Source organism: Ailuropoda melanoleuca, chromosome 4 (assembly GCF_002007445.2).
Source record: "Ailuropoda melanoleuca isolate Jingjing chromosome 4, ASM200744v2, whole genome shotgun sequence".
In the NCBI taxonomy this organism is placed as follows: Eukaryota; Metazoa; Chordata; class Mammalia; order Carnivora; family Ursidae; genus Ailuropoda; species Ailuropoda melanoleuca.
In genome coordinates this window covers 62,150,885-62,170,191 of record NC_048221.1, presented here as the reverse complement: position 1 = coordinate 62,170,191, position 19,307 = coordinate 62,150,885, and the positions used below count along the sequence as shown (strand labels likewise).

At 40.7% G+C, this 19,307-nt stretch overlaps 1 protein-coding gene across 1 annotated transcript in view; it reads left to right on the top strand.

Annotated features, from left to right (window-relative positions):
* Positions 1-18,719, top strand: part of MRPS9 (mitochondrial ribosomal protein S9) — a 65,026-nt gene extending 46,307 nt beyond the window's left edge. Inside the window, exons 6-11 of the mRNA XM_002913497.4 lie at positions 7,752-7,837; positions 8,664-8,739; positions 11,173-11,338; positions 12,276-12,384; positions 16,315-16,484; positions 18,521-18,719. Coding sequence (XP_002913543.1) covers positions 7,752-7,837; positions 8,664-8,739; positions 11,173-11,338; positions 12,276-12,384; positions 16,315-16,484; positions 18,521-18,612 — 699 coding nt within the window. The 3' untranslated portion in view covers positions 18,613-18,719. The remainder of the gene's footprint in view (positions 1-7,751; positions 7,838-8,663; positions 8,740-11,172; positions 11,339-12,275; positions 12,385-16,314; positions 16,485-18,520) is intronic.
* Positions 18,720-19,307: the final 588 nt, after the last annotated feature.

Here is a 19,307-nt window from a genome sequence, read left to right as displayed (position 1 = left end):
CTTTAAGACCACGCTGTCAAGTTTTATTTTCTTCATTATATGATTTTTAAAAGTTGCAAAAACATTCACTGGGCTTCCCCGTCCTCAGTCAGCTTTCAGGTTGCTTGAATCCCAGGCACACATTCGCTCGGCTTTTTTAGAACTCTGGTGTTTATTTGCGCTCCACAAACCCAAAGGACAAAATCCCCACTTGTCAGGTACATTTATTTCTTAGGGAAAAAAAAGAAAACCTTCTTTTCGCTTTTTGTTGACCTTGGGCAAATGAGCTTCTTGCCCTGGCAGAAATGAAATGAATGATAAATGTAGAGTGTGTCTTTGCTGACTAATGGAGCTGCGGCTGGCTCTCCGCCGAGCTTCTCCCGCAGCCCGAGGCTGCCCGAGGACCCCTGCTGTTCATTTAAATAGGTATGTCAAATCTGCCTCCCAACGCCGCTGGTTTGATCTGTGGTAATATTTGTGAAGGTTCCATATGGACTTGAGCCCCCTGCAGTGCTAAGAAATAATGTACAACGCTTCATGGTGCAGACGCAAATTTTCTCTGAAAAGGGATGCAATGCTGCGTTTTAGCTGTCGGAGGGGGTGATGGAGCTGACGCGCTAGGCCTGTCAACTTGTTACACGGATGGGTTGCACGCAGCGAAGCTGTGGAAAATCTGTGCCTTTTAACTTTTCTACTTAATCACGGTTGTAGCATTGCCTTTAGACTGTATGCTACATTAATTCTCTTCCTGCCTTCTGCCTTTCATCCCGAGTTTCACGGAAGAGAGTAAAGCATGCAGGTCTTGTAGGGGAGCCTTATCAAACAGCTGTCAGCTGACAAGCCATTTGCATTTGTTTGGGCTGAAACTGAGCAACCCAAGGGCAAGAGATTTTGTTGCATTCCATCATAATGAAGAAATTACACATTGTAGAAGGGGCCGAACTTCCGATTTGGGTTGGTTTCTGTTTTGGAAAGGTGCTTGCTCAAGAACCCGGTCGGTTTCTCCGTGGATAAAATACTACCGTGCCCTGACCGAAAATGTCAGATTACATCGGATTAATAAAGGGTTTTGTTCTTTTTTTTTCTTTTTGAGTAATACAGTTTCTGTTAACAGAGACCACAGTTCTTTGGGCTTTTCTGTTTTAGTTAAACTCAGTAATTTAGGTCAGTTTATTTTGTCGGGGGTTCTGACTCCCCAAGCAGTGTGGGCCTTAGCGTTTGTTGTATTGCTGGTCAGAACGGTTTACACGTATGAGTTACAGATCTTTTGGTTTAACTTGAGCGCTTTAATGCAGATAATTAATAAAACCTTATATTTCCAAAACTTCTTTTTATGGAATCTTAGAGTAAATTTATGCGTGGAGAAAGGACAAATGCTTTCCTAAATATATGCCAGTCAGCGTCCTGTATGGCCAGTGTTAATTAACAACTGTAGTCCTTCAGCCTCACTTCCTGGGTCATGCAGATGACATCCTCCTAGAGACGCTCCCTTACTTTGAAAGAGTATGTGACTAAATACCCACTGGTCAGTTTACCGAAGTGGTTTTGTAGGGAAGTCAGGCATTAGGTGTAAAGAAAAAGGAGAAACCCTGAAACTGCTTCATGTGTCTGCTTACTCCTTTGTTCTGCCTTCTTCTGTGGGGGTAGGGGGTCAGATGCTGCTCCGTTCTGTGGAGAGTGATCCCACTGCCGCAAGGAGTAGGCCCCCAAAGACTGTGGCAGGCCTTCAACGCTCTGAAATGTATCTTTGTTGTTGCCATTTCTTTTGATACAGTTTCTTACCATGTGACACGTTAAAAAGACCCTAAGCCAAACTAGGTTTTTATCATTAGCCAACTGTAATTTTGTGAGGCATGGCCGTCATGCGTCAAGCTTTTTGACAACCAACCACCCACCCACCCAAACAACCCCGCAGATCTAGAGTGTGTGTGCAGTTTTGCCCAGGAGACCTTTCTGACATCAGTTAACCTTTTCATCTTCTGTAATAATGCCAGTTCCTCTTTTTAGTATTTGGTCGCTATTTGTATAATAGGCTTATATATTACCTCCCAGCAACTAATACGAGAGAGTCCCGGATGTGGCGTACAGTTAAGGATAACATACAGTGCTTTAGTGAACACTGTTTCCAGTTGGCCTGTCATCAGTCCAGCGGGTCTTTGTGGAGAAGCAGGGAGGTTTTTGAGGGAAGATGAGGATGAGAAGAAAGAAGTAATTTATTGTTCTTGCCCAGAAGTGAAGCGTGATAGGAAAGCGTAAAGTGGAGGGAACGTGCTGACCCATGGCAGTCTCAGACTTTGTAAATGTGTTACTTTCCAAAGGTTGTTACCACCTTCCTTGGAACTCCCTTTTTCTTACAGACACAATATATGTCTTTAGGTTCTTGGGAAAGTCAGTAAAAACCCCCTTATTTTATACTGTAGTGAATATGGTGTGCATATGTAATGCGAAAAGTATAGGACAGTACAAACAAGTAGTGTCTTACGCAGGAAGAAGTAGTTTACGTAAGAAGAAATAAGAGACTTAAGGAGTTTCGCAGAGGATGGTTGAGTACTGGAAAGGGAGCTCCACGCTTGATGGCACGGGCTCATCTGTCTTTTCTCACCCAAAATGGATGGCTTTCCATTTCCTTGATAGCCATGTGACGAGTAGAACTTGTATACTTTTCAGACATGATTTAGAGTTTCAGTTTTGGGTTTCAGGAGCAGAAAGAACAAACAGAGGGAGAATAAGAGAAGGTTCCTGAAAAACTGAGCCAAAGTGTAAAGGAAAGGGAAGAATTTTTAAAGAGGATATATGTGTGTGTGCAGAAAAGAAAATGCTGTGCTGTGTCTCAGCTGAGCTGTGAATAGCCTTGGTCTAGATGAAGGAGAAAACCGTGTGTGCACAGTCAAGGGACAGGCTGGAAGGGTAGTCTGTCTGCTCTTAGGGCCTGCCAGCCTGGCTGGGGGGGCGGGGGCGGGGGGNGCGGGCGGGGGGGGGGAGGCCCCTTGCCCACAGCAGCAAGAACCTGTCCAGGCTGGCCACACTGGTGGTGAAGGAGGCTGTGCCCGTGAGTGAGGCATTTACAACCCTGGATAGCCATGGTTGAGTTATGGGCAGAGCCTTTAATTGTAGGAAAAATGTTAATTCAGGTTTACTCGTTAATACATACACGTTCTTGGAAGATTTTAAATTCACTCACTAAAAGCGAATTGAAAATTGTTTAAAATTCATTATGGGAGGTGATTATTTGACTCTGAAGTGGGAACCCTTTGTAAAATATGATTTAAGTCTAGGCATGTCTACTGCAGCCTTTCCCAAAGTGTTTGCTAAGAAACACAGGTTATAAAATATTCTTCGTGAAAGACATTCTGCCACGAAGTGAGTTTGGCAGTGCCGCACATTGTGTCCTGGGAAACTCCACCAGGAGCTACATGATAGCATGATAAAGTCCGGCAGTAAAGAAGCCTGTTGCAGTTACCGGCTACTGCTCGAACACTGGGTCACGGAACCCTTACTGCCCAGAGCCCCTTTAACGTTCCGTGAGACCAGTGCTTGGGGAAAAAATCAGTTATCAGATACCTTGGACATTTGCTGACATTTTACACAAACTCCCTCACCCCACTTTCTGTGATATGGTTGTGCAGGTTTTTACGGCACCGGGAATTGAGTCTCTTAAATCTGTAAACCTCATTTATATTTAGGACCTGTTTTACAGTAAACAATGGAATATTTTCAAAGTATTTCCATAAATTGAAGGAATTACAATGGCCACAGATGAAATCTGTACCCCAAAAAGTTTGAAATTAAGGAGTAAGTAGATGTTTATATAGTAAACTGTTCTGAAGTGGAGAAAGAAAAGGTTAAAATTTGGAAGAAAACCAAGTAATTCTAATCCTGATAACTTCTGCGTAAACAGGATTCATTTGCCTTTTGAAAGAAGGCTGGCTTATTTAGAAATTCTCTGATTTATTTTAAATGATTTAAGTAGCATTCTGTGTTCATAAAGCATGAGAACAGCAGCCCCAGAAGTGACTTCACTGTGTGAAGATCCCAGACTCCAATAAGCAGAAGTCCTGGGGACTTAGTGCCACAGAATTCTTACGTAGTTTGCGTCGTCTTTGTAACCTTGCAGTGAAGTTTAAAACTTTTGATTTAGTGCCCTTATCTTTAAAAATGAAATTAAAATAGTGACCCTTCTCACAATGAGGTATTATGAAATAACTCCTTTAAAACTGTGCAGAGTGCTGATTTTTAAAAAGCTAGAGCGGTGCTGACATATCTCTGCATGCTCTTTTAAGGCTGTATACATAGCAGATCGTATTCACAAAGTGATAGCAAGGGTGTGTGATAGCACTATGTCACTTGAAACATTAGGTAAATAGCAGTAACCACGATAAATGAATTCTATACTATGTTTATTTCATTTTATTTCATTGTATATGCCAGTAGCCAAAAAATTGGGAAGATTGCTACTTAGGAAATCTGATTTTCTGTGATGATTTTTTTTTTTTACAAACTTGTATTTTAAGCCCATTAATTTTCTGTTATTTAACTAGTATCTAAGATATTACTATTAGTTTATTATTGTATGTTTTGGGTATCAAAATACAGTTGACTTTTCCTGTACCACCCCCACAAGAAATTTGTTTACCCTCCCTAAAATTGGAATTTCTACATGATTAATATAGCCGAAACAGATTTTAGAAGGATACTAAAAAATCATATTGCTCATGCTCTTGGAAGGGTTTAGTTTAAGCATCCCTTTTCTGCAACCTGAGCATCTGGTATTTTCAAATTAGGCACCTTCTAAATTTGACTCATACATTATGGAAATCTGATGACACGAGGGGTGGATAGGCTTGCTTTGATTTTATGAAATATTAATCATAGCTGTGATTAATGATTCAGCATTTCACATCTGGATTATTCCTGTCATATTTGAAAATTATACTATTAAATACAGTATATAAACTTAGTGTAGGTGGGGTCACACTAATTCTCCAGTGTCCTTTAAAGATTAAGTGGAAACTTAACAATATACCAGAAGCTACCAGTGATAGTCTGTGATGTTGACAGTTCCTGGCATATTTTATACCCTCAGGGATTTTTTAATGCAGGTTAGTACACATCTCTTCAGGGGGCTGAAGCTATAGAATTTCCTTTCCAGAGAGCTGTTGTCTCTAACTAACCAAGATAGAATCTCTAGAGTGGTTTTATTACATAGAAGAGAAAGAATAAATAGAAATGGTACACCAGTAGAATTGTTTCAGTTGTTAGACTCTTGAATGCCATACCTCTCCCCTGCTGTCATTTCTTAACCATTACTACAGGTCAGGCACTGCGCTAAATACTTGACACATGTTTTCCTATTTAAAGAAATGTATGGGTTGGCTTAATGAGAATTATGTAATTCAACGGATTACAACCATCAAAGTATCTGCCATAAAATGAATAGAATTTACCATGTTTGAAATTTGACATGTACTGTTCATGGGTGGTTTTCTCATAGTACACATTTTTTTCTGATTATTTCACTTATACTGTTTTGATTATGGAGCTAAATATAACTCTGGAAGGTAATAGCATAGTGAAAAAAATTTAAGAAGAGTATAGACTTAAAAGTCGGTCCAAAGTCACTGGAAAATGATAATGACTTTACCAGTCCACACATTGACTCGAAATCTGACTATGAGGCAGGTCAATAATAATAATAATGTTATTATTATTATTACTATTATTATTTTCTAGTTGCCGTAGTTATTCCAGAAATTAACAGCCTTACAAATGGGAAGGCACCTTATTACTGTTGTTGGTGTTCTCTTGGATTCGTATTTTTTTAAGCTGGATTTGAAAGATACAACATCTCTGACTTCCGTACCCTCAGAACGTCCAGACTCTGGAGCAGACCAGAGAGACTGATGCCGTTCCGTCACCAGAGCCCCGACGTGTAGCAGTGTGGCCGGGCTCGGCCTGCTGACAGCTGGGGCCGGGGGCACAGAGAGATGCTGTGTGCACTGTGTCTTACTGTGTACAAGTGGGGTAGCAGTCATCTCGTGGAATCTTGTTTCTTTATTTTACATGGTCAGAGCGTTTGAGAACTGCTTTCTTGAAACAGAGGTGCACAGAAATTATTCTGATATGGTATCCAGTTGGGGTCACAACCTAGTATCTTAGCCTTTTAAAATGAGGTGAAAGTCAAATGAGGTTTATCAATTCTTGGGAGATAAATTGTAGAATTTGAAGTTGAATAGCAGGTATACATACTACATGTGGATGGGTCATGTTCATTTTTGCTTTCTTTGGGGTAGACGGTTGTAGTTCTGCTGTACACGCGATGGATTCGTACTTTGGATATAGTTGTAGAGATTGTTATACTTAATATGGACGCTAGAATACAATTAACTGAATTTGTCCCTTTGCTATATCATGTTGAACTAGACTCTAGTCTTCCAGACATCAGTGTATGTCACTTGGGATCATGATTAAAACAGATCAGTGGGCCCCACCCCAGAGGTTCCTCATCTGAAAGTCTGGGCTGGGGCCTAGAAATTACAATTCAAACCAGTTCTACGCTTGTGCGCTGCTGCTGCTTCCCTGGGAACTTACCTTTATAGTTACCGAGCTGGTGATGGCTTCACTTTGAGATCCTCACGTACACTGTTAACATATGCACGCTGGTACAGACAGAGACCGGTGCAAAAGGACACGCCCCCTTTTCTTAGAACAAACCCTGTCAGCAACCTTGTGATACATATGACAGTTTAATCAGAGCCCATAAGAAGTTGCCCTTCCAAAATTGAAATTAAGACTATTTGAGATATGGATGGACATGTCTACAGTAACAAGTTGTGTCGTCATTATCTGACGGTAGCTGATGATACTGGAAGGTGTCATGATCAGCTAGAAAAAAGTGTCATTTATATCATCTCTGGCTCATCCTTTGAACATGTCTACCCATTAGGTATCAGTATGGTAGATGATGTTAAATTAGAAGTGAATACACACGGCTGGGAGTCCTCCATGAAAATTTGTTCAGTGAAAAAAGTGGGAGGCAATTTGCCTGATTCTATTGTAAACTCATTTCCTGGAAAATGTATTTTATTGATAGTGTTCATTGCCAGATTATTGCTTTTTACAAGTTCTAACAAAATGGCAGTTTCCCCCCCTGCTTACATTACAATTTAACAAGTGGCATACATTTATAGACTTTGTTAGAAAGTAAATTAATGGAAAGAAATCAAATAATAAAACGAATATAATAGAAAACTTTTTAAGATATAGACTAACATGGTGAGGACTTAAATATTATGTAAATATTGAATATTAGATAAGTAGTTTATCTGTAAATACCATAACTTTGCTGGTTAATTCCCTAAATTTAAACTGCATATTGCTATATAAATTATGATTTATTTATTTTACGGGAAAATTTTTGGTCTTGCTTATGGAACTTAAAGGAAAATAGTTTGTAGCTTTCTTTTGTGTTTATCACCCTCATGGAGTTTTTTTGTAGAGTTCTTTATAGAGTAAATGCCTTACAGAGTTATTTAAAAATCAGTTAACGTATACTATTATGTATGATACTAAATTGTCATTGAAATTACATTGCCATTCTTCAGTTTGAGTGGGAAATAGTATAATTAAAAAGCATTTTCAGTATTATTTGCTGTGCAGCTAGATTCTGTGAGGCGGTCCCTTCTGAAATGAGGGATGCTCACAGGGAAGATATGAAGTACAAGTCGTAATGTACCATCGCTCTTATTTTAGCGTGTGTATTTTATCTGCCACAGGAAGCATATGGAAAGCTACTAGAAGCAGAAAAACATCAGAATCAGTTGCAAGCCAAAGGTCTATTTTCAGAAAAAGCTAAAACCAAGTAAGTTCTTCTCTCTGATTAAAATACATGCAAAATTTGAAAAAAACATTCCACTTGTCATTGGTGTTGTTGAGGCATACTGCCTAGAAGTGTGTTCCCTAGTTCAGCATTGATCATTAAAGTTAGGAGTCAGAATAACAGGTGAGTTTTTTGTTTGGGTGGAAGTAGATATTGCGGCTGTTATTTTTACATTCCGGATTTATGTTATTAAATGGCACTTATATTTAAAGATAAGGTCCTCAGAATTTTTGTTTATATAGCTGTATATTTACTGAAATACCAAAAACAATTAAGGCATGTAAATGTTAAGATTTGGGCTTCCATTGGGCAGACAGTGATGGGTTAGATCTGTCGGCCCAGTTGTTTCGGCCTGGTGCTTCACTTCTTATGCAGAAGACACAGGTCTTCGAGAATCCCTTGTCGAAGTCACACATATGACCGCTAGCTCTTTATTTGGACTTGATTACTCCTTTGTCCACTGGCAGGCCAACTTTGTGTCCATCGCTTCTTCTTTGAAGTAAATAATGAAGTATAAGCGCAATGTTAATTTTTAAGAAACCCGGTGGCTTGGTGGATCAGATGAGTTCCATAAGAGCATGTTTCTGTCCTCCAGCAAAACATTTCCTAGACTGGGTGTCTTTTCCAAAGTAGAATGAGGGAATGAAATAACACTTCTCAAAAATAGTGTACTCGAGTGAAATTTTAATGCTCTAGAATACAAAAATTTGTTTCCCAATCCAGAATCGCTACTACGTGTGGGATCTTTTGTGATAGAACTCTAATTGCATGGTTAATTTAAAAGAGAATATATGTGATATTTTAACAGAGACCTGATTGGCAGCAGATGGCTGATTAAGGAGGAACTAGAAGAAATGTTAGTGGAAAAACTGTCAGATCAAGATGTGAGTACTTAATCTTCTAAATTTAAGGGGACCTGTGCCCTGAGAATGCAGACAGTTGGTGTATTTAGGACCGCCACAGTCCTGTTTCTCAGAGCAGGTGTTCCTAAGACAGTCTCCTTTCTAAAACGTATTTATAGTTGATTTCTGCCAAAGGGCCTTATTGCGGTCAGGAAGGTGACCTGCCCGCTGTCCAGACCTCCTCTCCTCAAGTGCTCTTGCTGTCCTCTGCCAGCGGTTCTAGGCAAGTGTGGCAGATGCCATTTTTCATCTCCGTCAGTAAAGCAGAGAGCTAATTTTACAAGCTAGTAATGACAAGTGTAAGGAGTTACCACAGGTTAAGTAGAAAAAGAAAGGAGCACATGGTTGCCTTCGTGCAATTTGCTGCTGCCTGGCTTATATGCGGTATCTAGAAGGGAGGTGTTTTTTATCTTGGAATCTGCGAAACCACCTGTGTCAGAATTACTTAAAATGCAGCCAGAAAACTGGTCAGAAAATGCAGTTTCCTAAGATTCAGACCTCGCTCAGAATTCATATTTGTAACCAGCTCCCCAGGTGAGTCTTATACCCCATGAAGTTTGCGCCCTGCTTTAGGTTTTCATTGGAATGCTCTTTTGCTGAATGCTCTAATATACGCCAATATTATCTGAGGAAATTTGATGTTTTAAATATGTTGGTGTTCTAAATTTAGATTATTTCTAGAAGATTTGAGTGTGGATTTCACAAATTGTTCCAAGAAGGGTTTTTTCTTCCATGGCACTGGCTAACATTGTTAGTACCTTGCCACCCGTGTTGATTTTAAGTCTTGTACTTAAATTGCTCTTTTTCTCATTTAACATATTGGAGAAATTAATGATTTGGAAACGTTGCAATTTGCTTAACAAGGTGTCAGGCATTTGGTGAGTGGTAGATCTGGAGTTAATTTCTAATATCCTAACTGCCAAGTCGCTATTGCTGCATTTGGATCTCACTGAAAAATCTCTCTTTGCTTCCTCATTGAACATATCATTTCATTGTTTCCTATGTTTTTTGGCTGCTTTGATTTTTTTAATAATACAAGTTTGTTTTTTTTGGGTTTTTTTGTTTTTCCATTTTGAAAACATCCCAAGGACTTTTTAAAGAGTTGTACAACTGGAAAGACAAAACAAATATATGCATTTTCTATACATACACATAATGGTATGTATACCTCATATACATAGACAGAAGGTGTGTAGATGATAGTCTGCTGTACCTTGGGGGTACTGGATAGCAGAAGAAATCCTGAAGCTGCTGACTGGTATCAAGATATGAGGGGAAGCAGGGGGAGGCAGGGACTTCTTAAACCTTACCCCAGCACATCACAAAGGCCATGCCAGACTCGTAGCTACCCCTCTGTATGTTCATAGTCAGCAATTGAGAGAACCGCTGAGAGCAGAGGGCACAGGCCTGGAAATGGAGGGGAGGAGCAGAGCTGTGTCAGTCCAGGTACCACACGTGGCGAAGTCTGTCCCCCTTACATAGAAAATTCCCCTTTTATTGTGACAGGAAGCAGCAATTGAAGCAGTCTTTTTAAACTTACTGTTGAGATTTTTTCCGTATTTCAAATTATTAATGGCAGATATTCACGATAAAGTCAGAGGCAACAAAAAGGAGTATGATTTTTAGGGGTGACAAAAGCACAAGGTTATCAAAAATTGGGTCTCACACTCCGCATTAACTAGGGAGCTTGAGTATTAGCTGTCTCCTTCTGCATAAACACTTTAGAATGATTACTCTGGCGTCTAATTTTAAGGGGTTAATACCAAGTTGTTTACTTTCTAATCACATGTTCGAGAACTATTAAAAAAAACGCACAGAGTAGCAGGGATAATTTATTTCAAGAGGTTGCCCTTTAAGTCAAGTATCTCTTGAATTTTTAAATAGCTTGATTGTTCAGTTTTAAAGGAAATCATAAACATTAAAGTAACACAGCTTGAACAGCTAAAGATATATTTGCCAAATGTATTATGAAATATAATTTAAGAGGTACATTTTCTCAAAATCAAACTCTTCCCATTTTACTATTCATAACTTAACTGGAAATTATTGTGAAACCTCCTCTTGATCCAGTTAATAAAAGAGTAGAAATTACACTTGAAGATCATCTAAATATTTTTTGAAAATGAATTTAAATCTCAATTTCATGTAATTATAATACAGAGAAACTGATTTTTCTTTGCTAGGTAAGTCTCTTTTGTTTCTCAAAAGAAAAGATTGGGCACTGAGGGATACACAGGGGAAGTGTTGTGTCTGCATGCTGTTTTAAAAGCAGCATGAAGGTGCCGAAGTGTCATCCTGTCAAAATTCATCAAGAAAAGCAACATTGGAAAGATCGGGTATACAAAAATAGAAAAAAATTTAGCAAATGCAATTACACTTGCATCTTCTAATGAATTTTTATTTTATTGTCTGCAGTATGCACAGTTCATTCGGCTGCTAGAAAGATTATTGACACTGCACTGTGGTGCCGAAGAAGAATTTGTGCAGAGATTCCGTAGGAGTATAGCTGTTCAATCAAAAAAACAGCTGATTGAAGCTGTGCAGTATGACCAGCAAGGAATGGCCTTCAGCACCAGCGAAGGTAATGACGTCCCGTGGAAAGAAAAGAAATTTCGTGAAAACTGAGAAACGACAGTTATTTTTATTTGCTGTGGCTCCCTGGTATTCAGTGGATTCATTTGTTTTTTGCCTCTGCTACATTGGGTTTTCTAATTTTTAAGACTCTGTTGAAGTTTCAAACATCTGAACCTTCTCATGTCCCAAGAGAAAATGCAGATGCGTACCTACCCCATCTTGTTAACACTTTTTATTTTTACAGACTTATGTGAATCTTTTTGTTTTCACATTTTCAACCGGCAGAAACAAAAAATGTTTGTAATAAAGGTTTCCCGTGTAAAATGAAAATGCTCAGGGAATCTGCTTGTCAGATGCTGAAACTGTGAAGAGTGAAAACTTGAGGTCCTCAGCCTCACAGCTTCCTTGGAGCCACACAGACATTCGTTATGATGCAGCTTCTAAGGCCTGATAGACCTGCGCTCTTCACAACTGAGCATTCTTCCTTTGGCATTTCAACTAGTGCTTTCAAAGAAATGGGACCTTTCCTGAGGATTCTTTTCATTTCTACCAATTATATTTTATCATACTATTCATCTATTTTTAAAAGTTATATGACTAGATATGTTTTTATTGATTATAAAAGAACACTGTAAATTGGTTGTTTTTCTAAAGTAACATAAATATGAATTACTTCATTGCTTGTTGAAACTAATTTTCAATCATTGTGGTGTTCCTAAAATGGAGTTGAGGAACAGAATTACCCCATAATAAGGTCTATTACATCGATTATGGTGTAGTTTGCCTGTTTTATTTTTGTTTGACTTGTCATACTCCTAGAACTTTCCACATAACAGTGTAATAGTATATTGTCTTTCTGGGGGAAGAAAATCTAATGTCGTTTTACCTATCTCAGAACATTCACCTTGAAGGTTTTTACGAATAGAAGTTTTATATTTACAAAGGTAAAAGAAAGAGTGCAAAAGCCGAAGCGGCCGTTTATGAGCACGGAAGTGGGAGAATAAACGTAAATGGAATCGATTATCTGCTTTACTTCCCAGTGACACAAGACAGGTTCGTTTCTGGTTTTGCATTTGCATTTTGTCTTTATAGTAAAAAGGCTTGTGGTTTTCTGATTATATATGTCTGAATGATTGTTTCTCTTTACCAGTGTAATTAATGTAAATCAAACTAGCAAGAGGGAAGCTGTCGTCTTTTTTTTTTTAGTTCATTTTCCAGATTTTGAAAAAGCATCTCTAGAATTCCTCATTAATTGAATCTTCTTCCTCTGTTCATCAGACCCTACTGGAAGTTGAGTATTTTAGATGAATCTTTCTGAGATGCACACTATGCCAGAATGAAAGGACGTAGAGTCCCACCTCTTGTTTCCCTATTGCGGGGGTTGGGGGGGAGGCGGATGTGCGCAAAACAACAAAAACAACCTTGGCCCTTACCAGCATAAATATCAGAAAAAAATCTGCTTTATCGCTCAGAGGAAACTGATTACATATTGAGCAAGCAAAGAAACCTGACATTGATGTGTTTAAATAAGAGCTCATCGGGTTCTGCTTTAGTTCCCAGTGCCTAGTATGGCAGTTTTATCTTTTGAACTTTGTATCCCACAGAGAAATAGACATTAATCATAAATAAGTATTACAGGTCAAGTCCTCTGAATAGGCTCATCTTCGATCTCCGAGTCACTATCTAAAGGCCTCTTTGGGAGATGGTTATCATTTTTCTAGTAGTTACTGTCATTCTCCACAAGTAACACAAGTTCTGCATGATTAGGCCCTTCTTCTTAATCCTCCTGTTTCCTGAATGTGTAGTGCACTATTTAAGGTGAAAAGGGGCAAAAGCTCCACTGATCCCAATGCTTATGTAAGGAAAAGAGGACCCTGTTAATGTCATGCAAGTTTCTGGACCCCATAATGACTTCAGGCAATGTATGTTTATTTTATCGGTATGTGCGTCTGTGTCTGTGCGTCTGTGTCGAGGAGTAACCCACTCTTTTTTTTTTTTTAATATTTTATTTATTTATTTGACAGAGAGAGAGAGACAGCCAGCAAGAGAGGGAACACAAGCAGGGGGAGTGGGAAAGGGAGAAGCAGGCTTCCCACCGAGCGGGGAATCTGATGCGGGGCTCGATCCCAGAACGCTGGGATCACGCCCTGAGCCAAAGGCAGGCGCTTAACGACTGAGCCACCCAGGGGCCCCAGGAGTAACCCACTCTTAACTACATTCAAATGGTGTAGACTAATTCTGCCATCCTTCTCACAGGGAAGTGGGTAGAGGAAGCTCTTCTTTCCCTTAAGAAAAGCCAGACGGAGACCCAGAATGTCAGCACGGGGAACTGCTTGGAGAAATGGCATTTGACCAATAATAACCTAATAGTTTGCTTTCAGATTTAACTCCTGATGATTTAATCATAAATCGCAGGTATGGCTTGATCTTATAATTCAGCGGTATCCTTAGAACTTATTCTCCAATTTGAACTCAGCAGGCATTTACTAAGGACTCCCTGTGTGCACCATCTCGTTCTGGGCATTTTGAAGATATCAGAGCTATTTAAGATATGATTTCTATCATCAAGAAACGTCTTCTCTGTTTGGAAAGCCTAAGTAGAGAGTCTTGGCGGGAATGGGCACCCAGACCGTCTCGTCATCTTAAAGTGGTTGTAGGGACTGGGGGTGACTGTGCTAGCCCTGGGCTGGCCTTTGCATGTGCAGGAGCAGCTCAGGAGCTTACAGATTCAGCAGCAAGGTGACCACTGTCCAGTAGGAAGACAGCTGAACTGAGAATCAGGTGATCTCACTTCTAGTTCTGTTTTCTAGCTGTGTGATCTTAGCCCGGATACTTAAAGGTCACTTTGCTAGTTCGTAGGAGAGAGTTGGACATGATCTCTCAGATGCTCGCCTACAAGTCAGCTGGATGGCGAGCTCTCTTTCCAGAGCCCTTTCTTCAGGCTGTTTGCACAAATAGATCATTGGGAGCAAACGTTGACTTTGTTGCCTTCCCAGTGTTATCAGAAAATTTTTGTTTATTCATTCATTCACTTACACAGCGGACATTTATTACTAAGTGCCTAGTACTGTGGAATACAAAGATTAATAACCCTTCTGATTTGGAAAGGCCTTTGCTCTGTCAGCCAACCACTAAAGCAACTCTTAATTGATCATCTATACAAAAGAAATATGTTCCTCACACAGCACTAGCCATGTAATAGGGGAGATAAGGTTAGCATTCTAAGCGATTAAAGAAAAATCAAAAAGAGCATGTATTTGTACATTTGCTAAGTTATATGCTTTTGAATTGGTGCCATAAGGAGTTGTGTTCAGAGAAGATAGGAGATCGTTTTATATTTTTTTAAAAATAACTTTGATTAAATAAATGTGATGCTTTTAACTCAGGATTCCGTCTGAGACACCTGAGAGCAGATGAAGACTGTTTTTGCACGTATTTGTTTGCAGTCTGGATTAAAGTCGATAGTATATATAATCATCTTCAATTGTTACCCTTTGGGTCACACCTACATAGAAAGTTTTCTTCCTCGGTGTGCACCCACTTCCCAACTGTCCAGACCCTTCTTGGTGGTTTGTCTTACCTTGACCCGTGGCTCAGGCACTCTAGTGTATCTGGAGTAGATTAGAGAATCTGAGTTTGTCTCCATTTCTTTATATAAGCATTTGTTAGGGAATCTTAGAATTTGAGGAATTAACACAGGTAAGTGTTTAAGCTCCCAGACAAGTGGGGACCAGAGCTGCTCAGTAATGTCACTTACAACACTAACCACTTATGCAGAGACACTATCCCATAGATTCTGTCTTGGCCTGTCTTTCCCTGATGAAAAAATGGAATGGTGGAATTACATTATCAGTCTCTAAATTTTCTTCAGTTATTATGATAATATGGCCATTACATAGAACAGTACTATTTTTATAACATTGCTATTTTTTATTTGGTTGCTTTATTCAAAAAAGCAGTATGGATTTATGTTGTTTCAGGCCCGTGTTTGCTGTTGTTTCATCCCTGTTGAAGCAACATTCCTGTTGAAACAGCACTATTGCAGATTCTAATTAACTATGTTCTTGGAAGGTCTTGTTCAGAGAGAAGGTTCTGTCCATCTGTCCGCATGCGATTATTTTGCCCTTGTAGCCTGAGGAGTAACACTTGAATGTCCTGTCCATATGTGTCTTTCAGCATCATTATCGTATAAGTTTTATTTGGGGTCTAGAAAGCTAACACTGTCAGATAAAGCAAGTCAATGCAAAATGAATCGGCTTTTATAAATATTCAGTAGAGATATTAGGGCAAATGGCAAGATCAACATACCTGACAGAGGCAGTGGTGATTGGACCTGGTACATAAATGGTGTTCAACAGACACTTGCTGGGTTGAACAAGAGAAGGTCCGGACCGTGTTCTGTCTGTGTTCCCTTCTCCAGTCCTGGGGTGCCTGCGGGGCCCACACAGTCACAGACTGCCGAGGTAAGCGGGCCTGGCTGGCGTTGTGCACCGTGTTGCCTGGTACCTGCCAATTTAAGAACCAGTCATAGGAATAGGTGTTTCGGGGGTAGGAGTTGAATATGGTTCTAGTAACTGTGAAAACCACGTCAGGTTGAGCACCTTACGTTACACAGATATGTGATGGTACGCTTTGTTCAGTGAATCTAATGCATTGATAATTGATTACTGAACCAGGAAGATTCAGCTGATCAGAGGAGTTTCCCAGCTCTGAGACGTTTTTACAAGGCTATTTTCAAGCTTCGCAGTATTCTCATGAGAGAAAAGGGCTCAACTCTGAGAGGGTGTGTATTGCTCCAAGAAGAAACGTGGCTGTCCGCAGAGCAGTCTCGACATCAGAAACACCAGGAGTTGATCCTGTAATGGGTTGACTGAAGTATGCACGTGGGCATGCGCGATACACTTTCTGTAAGTGCTGACCACGTGACCAGTTTGTAACACAAGTGTCTTGATAGTGAGCTGCCTTTCCTTGGATGTGTTCTAGAGAACAGCTGATGTTCCCCTTCCACTTCCTCGACCGGCTTGGAAAACATGACGCGACCTGCACAGTCTCGGGCGGTGGGCGGTCGTCCCAGGCCGGAGCCATACGCCTGGCGCTGGCAAGAGCCTTGTGCAGCTTTGTCACCGAGGAAGAGATCGAGTGGATGAGACAAGGTATGAGCTGCGGTGGGAGCAGCGGCGGGTGGTTGTCTCTGCCTTATCCGTGAGCGTTCACCGGTTCCCGCACCGGTTTCCTGAAATCAGAAAATACTCAATTAAATACGTGGCGTTGCAGTTTGCTGGCTTCTCTATGCTCCAGGACCATACACGCTTCTCAGTTTTGATTTCTGTGAAGGGAATTTGAATTAGAAAAAGAAAAGGAGGCCCTCCCAGCATCAGAGAACATTTCCTTTGGCCTTTAAGGCCTAACTGCGTAGCCGGCTTAACAGGGCGCTTAACAGATGAATCAGGGCCTGATTTGTGTTGTCATAGAGACTTGTAACTATTCAGTGTGATAATGAAGCCCATATTGTACCTTTCCAACATTATTGGTGATTTCCGTTTTTCCACTGTGATGTGACTTTGAATTGTATGTTGTCTGATTCACTGGGTGACCGTCACCTCGTCAGGAACCCAAGAGTCTGCAGGGTGAGGAAGAGTAGGCCAGTTTGTTCGTTGGGGCACTGCTTTAAGCACTTAACGATAAATCAGGGCAGTTCTAGCTGAAGACCGTCTTCGAACTGCTGACGACGGGAAGAAAGCGCTGGGGACACGCCTAACCAGCTGTTAGCGCCTCTGGGCCCCACACTTCATCTCCGGGCAAGTAAGATGGCCTGTGCAACCCCTGCCCTCCCGCGTGAGCCCCTCGGTCCCGATACCGCGCTGCACAGAAGCACCACTTATGGCTTAGGCTAGTCGATTCTTGAAGTCTCTTAAAAATCCATTTACTTATAAAAAATTCACCATTTTGTAGGATTCGTGTCCTTACTTCGTAATTCTGCCAGTTTGACTTAGTGGGCATATTGAAGGGTAATAAAGCATTATTACTTATAATTCAAACTCGAATTTAGACAAGTCTTATATGCATTTTGTCTAAAATATTTATACCATGCCCTTTTAAAAGACAAGTAAATGCAAAAACTTACGGGTATATAATGAGTGATTGGAGTTTGCCTTTGCTTTACACCCTTTCAGATACTCCTGATAAGATACCCACACCTTGTCTACAGGGAAAGGAAGTGCTAGTGTTGGAAGAGTAAAAAAGACAAGGAAAAACTGTGGTTTGTTTACATATTTATAAAAGCATTGTTAGCGCTTTCTCATGGCTGGTATTCTTGAAATCTGTGGTTCCAGCCACCACGGGGGTGCATTATTTGGGCCGTATGCTGAGAGTAACTCATTAGTTGCTTAGAAATCATAATCGCTCTTTTTTTTTTTTTTTAAGATTTTATTNTTTATTTATTTATTCAACAGAGATAGAGACAGCCAGCGAGAGAGGGAACACAAGCAGGGGGAGTGGGAGAGGAAGAAGCAGGCTCATAGCAGAGGAGCCTGATGTGGGGCTCGATCCCATACGCCAGGATCACGCCCTGAGCCGAAGGCAGACGCTTAACCGCTGTGCCACCCAGGCGCCCCCATAATTGCTCGATCCCATACGCCAGGATCACGCCCTGAGCCGAAGGCAGACGCTTAACCGCTGTGCCACCCAGGCGCCCCCATAATTGCTCTTGATGATTAGGAGAGTGAAAGCTTGCAGAAGTTTCTTTTCTCAGGTTTGATAAGTCATACTGTATTGTGTATATTTGTATATTCATGTTCTTAAATCTACAGTGTCCATATACTTCCTCTTACTCCACTGTATAGTGTTTCTTTTCTGCCTCGTGTCTCTGTTAGAACTTTCACACCTGTAATAATAAGCGGGCAGCGTCAGTGCAGTCGCGGTGAACAGTGACCACCCACACAAGGGCAGACTTACCTTAAGTTGGACAGGCTTAAAAACCTACAAGGAACCATAGTCCTTGTAGGAGGAGAACAGACTCAAACAATGTACCTGGTGTTTGTCTCTGAAATGGGGGAACTAAAAGAGTGAGAGCAAAACTGCTGTCATGAGACTTACACCAGGCTGGTAAATTATTACAGGTCTGGTTGCTTGCCTGCTAGGCAGTGTGCATTTTCCATGGTTCATGAAGGCTTCTCTTTCTACACCGCAGCTGGACTGCTGACTGCCGATCCACGCATCAGAGAACGGAAGAAGCCAGGCCAAGAGGGAGCCCGCAGAAAGTTTACCTGGAAGAAGCGCTAAGTGTTCTTTCACAGGCGAGGAGAGGAAACGCCGTGTATATGTGCCTGGCATGTGGCAGACATACAATAAATATTTGCCCGCCAGTGTGAGGGCAACACTATCAGGCATTTGAGTTGTGAGATGATTTATTTTTAAAAGGTACTTTGTAAAGGTTACCTTGTAAACATAATTTTTAAAAAATGTTTCGCTTCATTCTGCTGCTTTATTTTTTAAACTTTTTCAGAAGGTAGTTTTAGAAGCATGATTCATAGAATCTTGGCATATTAGCTCTGAAAGGAACATTCAGTAACATCTAGTCAGGGAACCTCCTTTTGCAGACGAGAAGGCCCTGCCTCCAAAATGAGGAGACCTTCCAGAGCTACATCGTTAATTTAATGAGAGAACTCATTTCTCCTGATTCTCTTGTTTTCCCATACGGCCATTGTTACAACATGCCTTTCAAAATGAGAGGCAAGAGTGCATGTTCAGGAGAATGAAGTAATTGTGAGCGTCTTTGTCAGGAGCCCGAGAGGGCCGAGCTGCCACATGTCCAAGGAGCGGATTCAGACAACAGGCCAGTCTCCCCCTAGCCCCTGGCAGCACCACTCTGCTGTTTATAGGAGTTCAGTTTTAAGATGCTACAGAGAAGTGATAACTGTGTGGTATTTTGTCTTCATCCAGCTTATTTCCCTGAGCATCATGCCCTCCACGTTGGG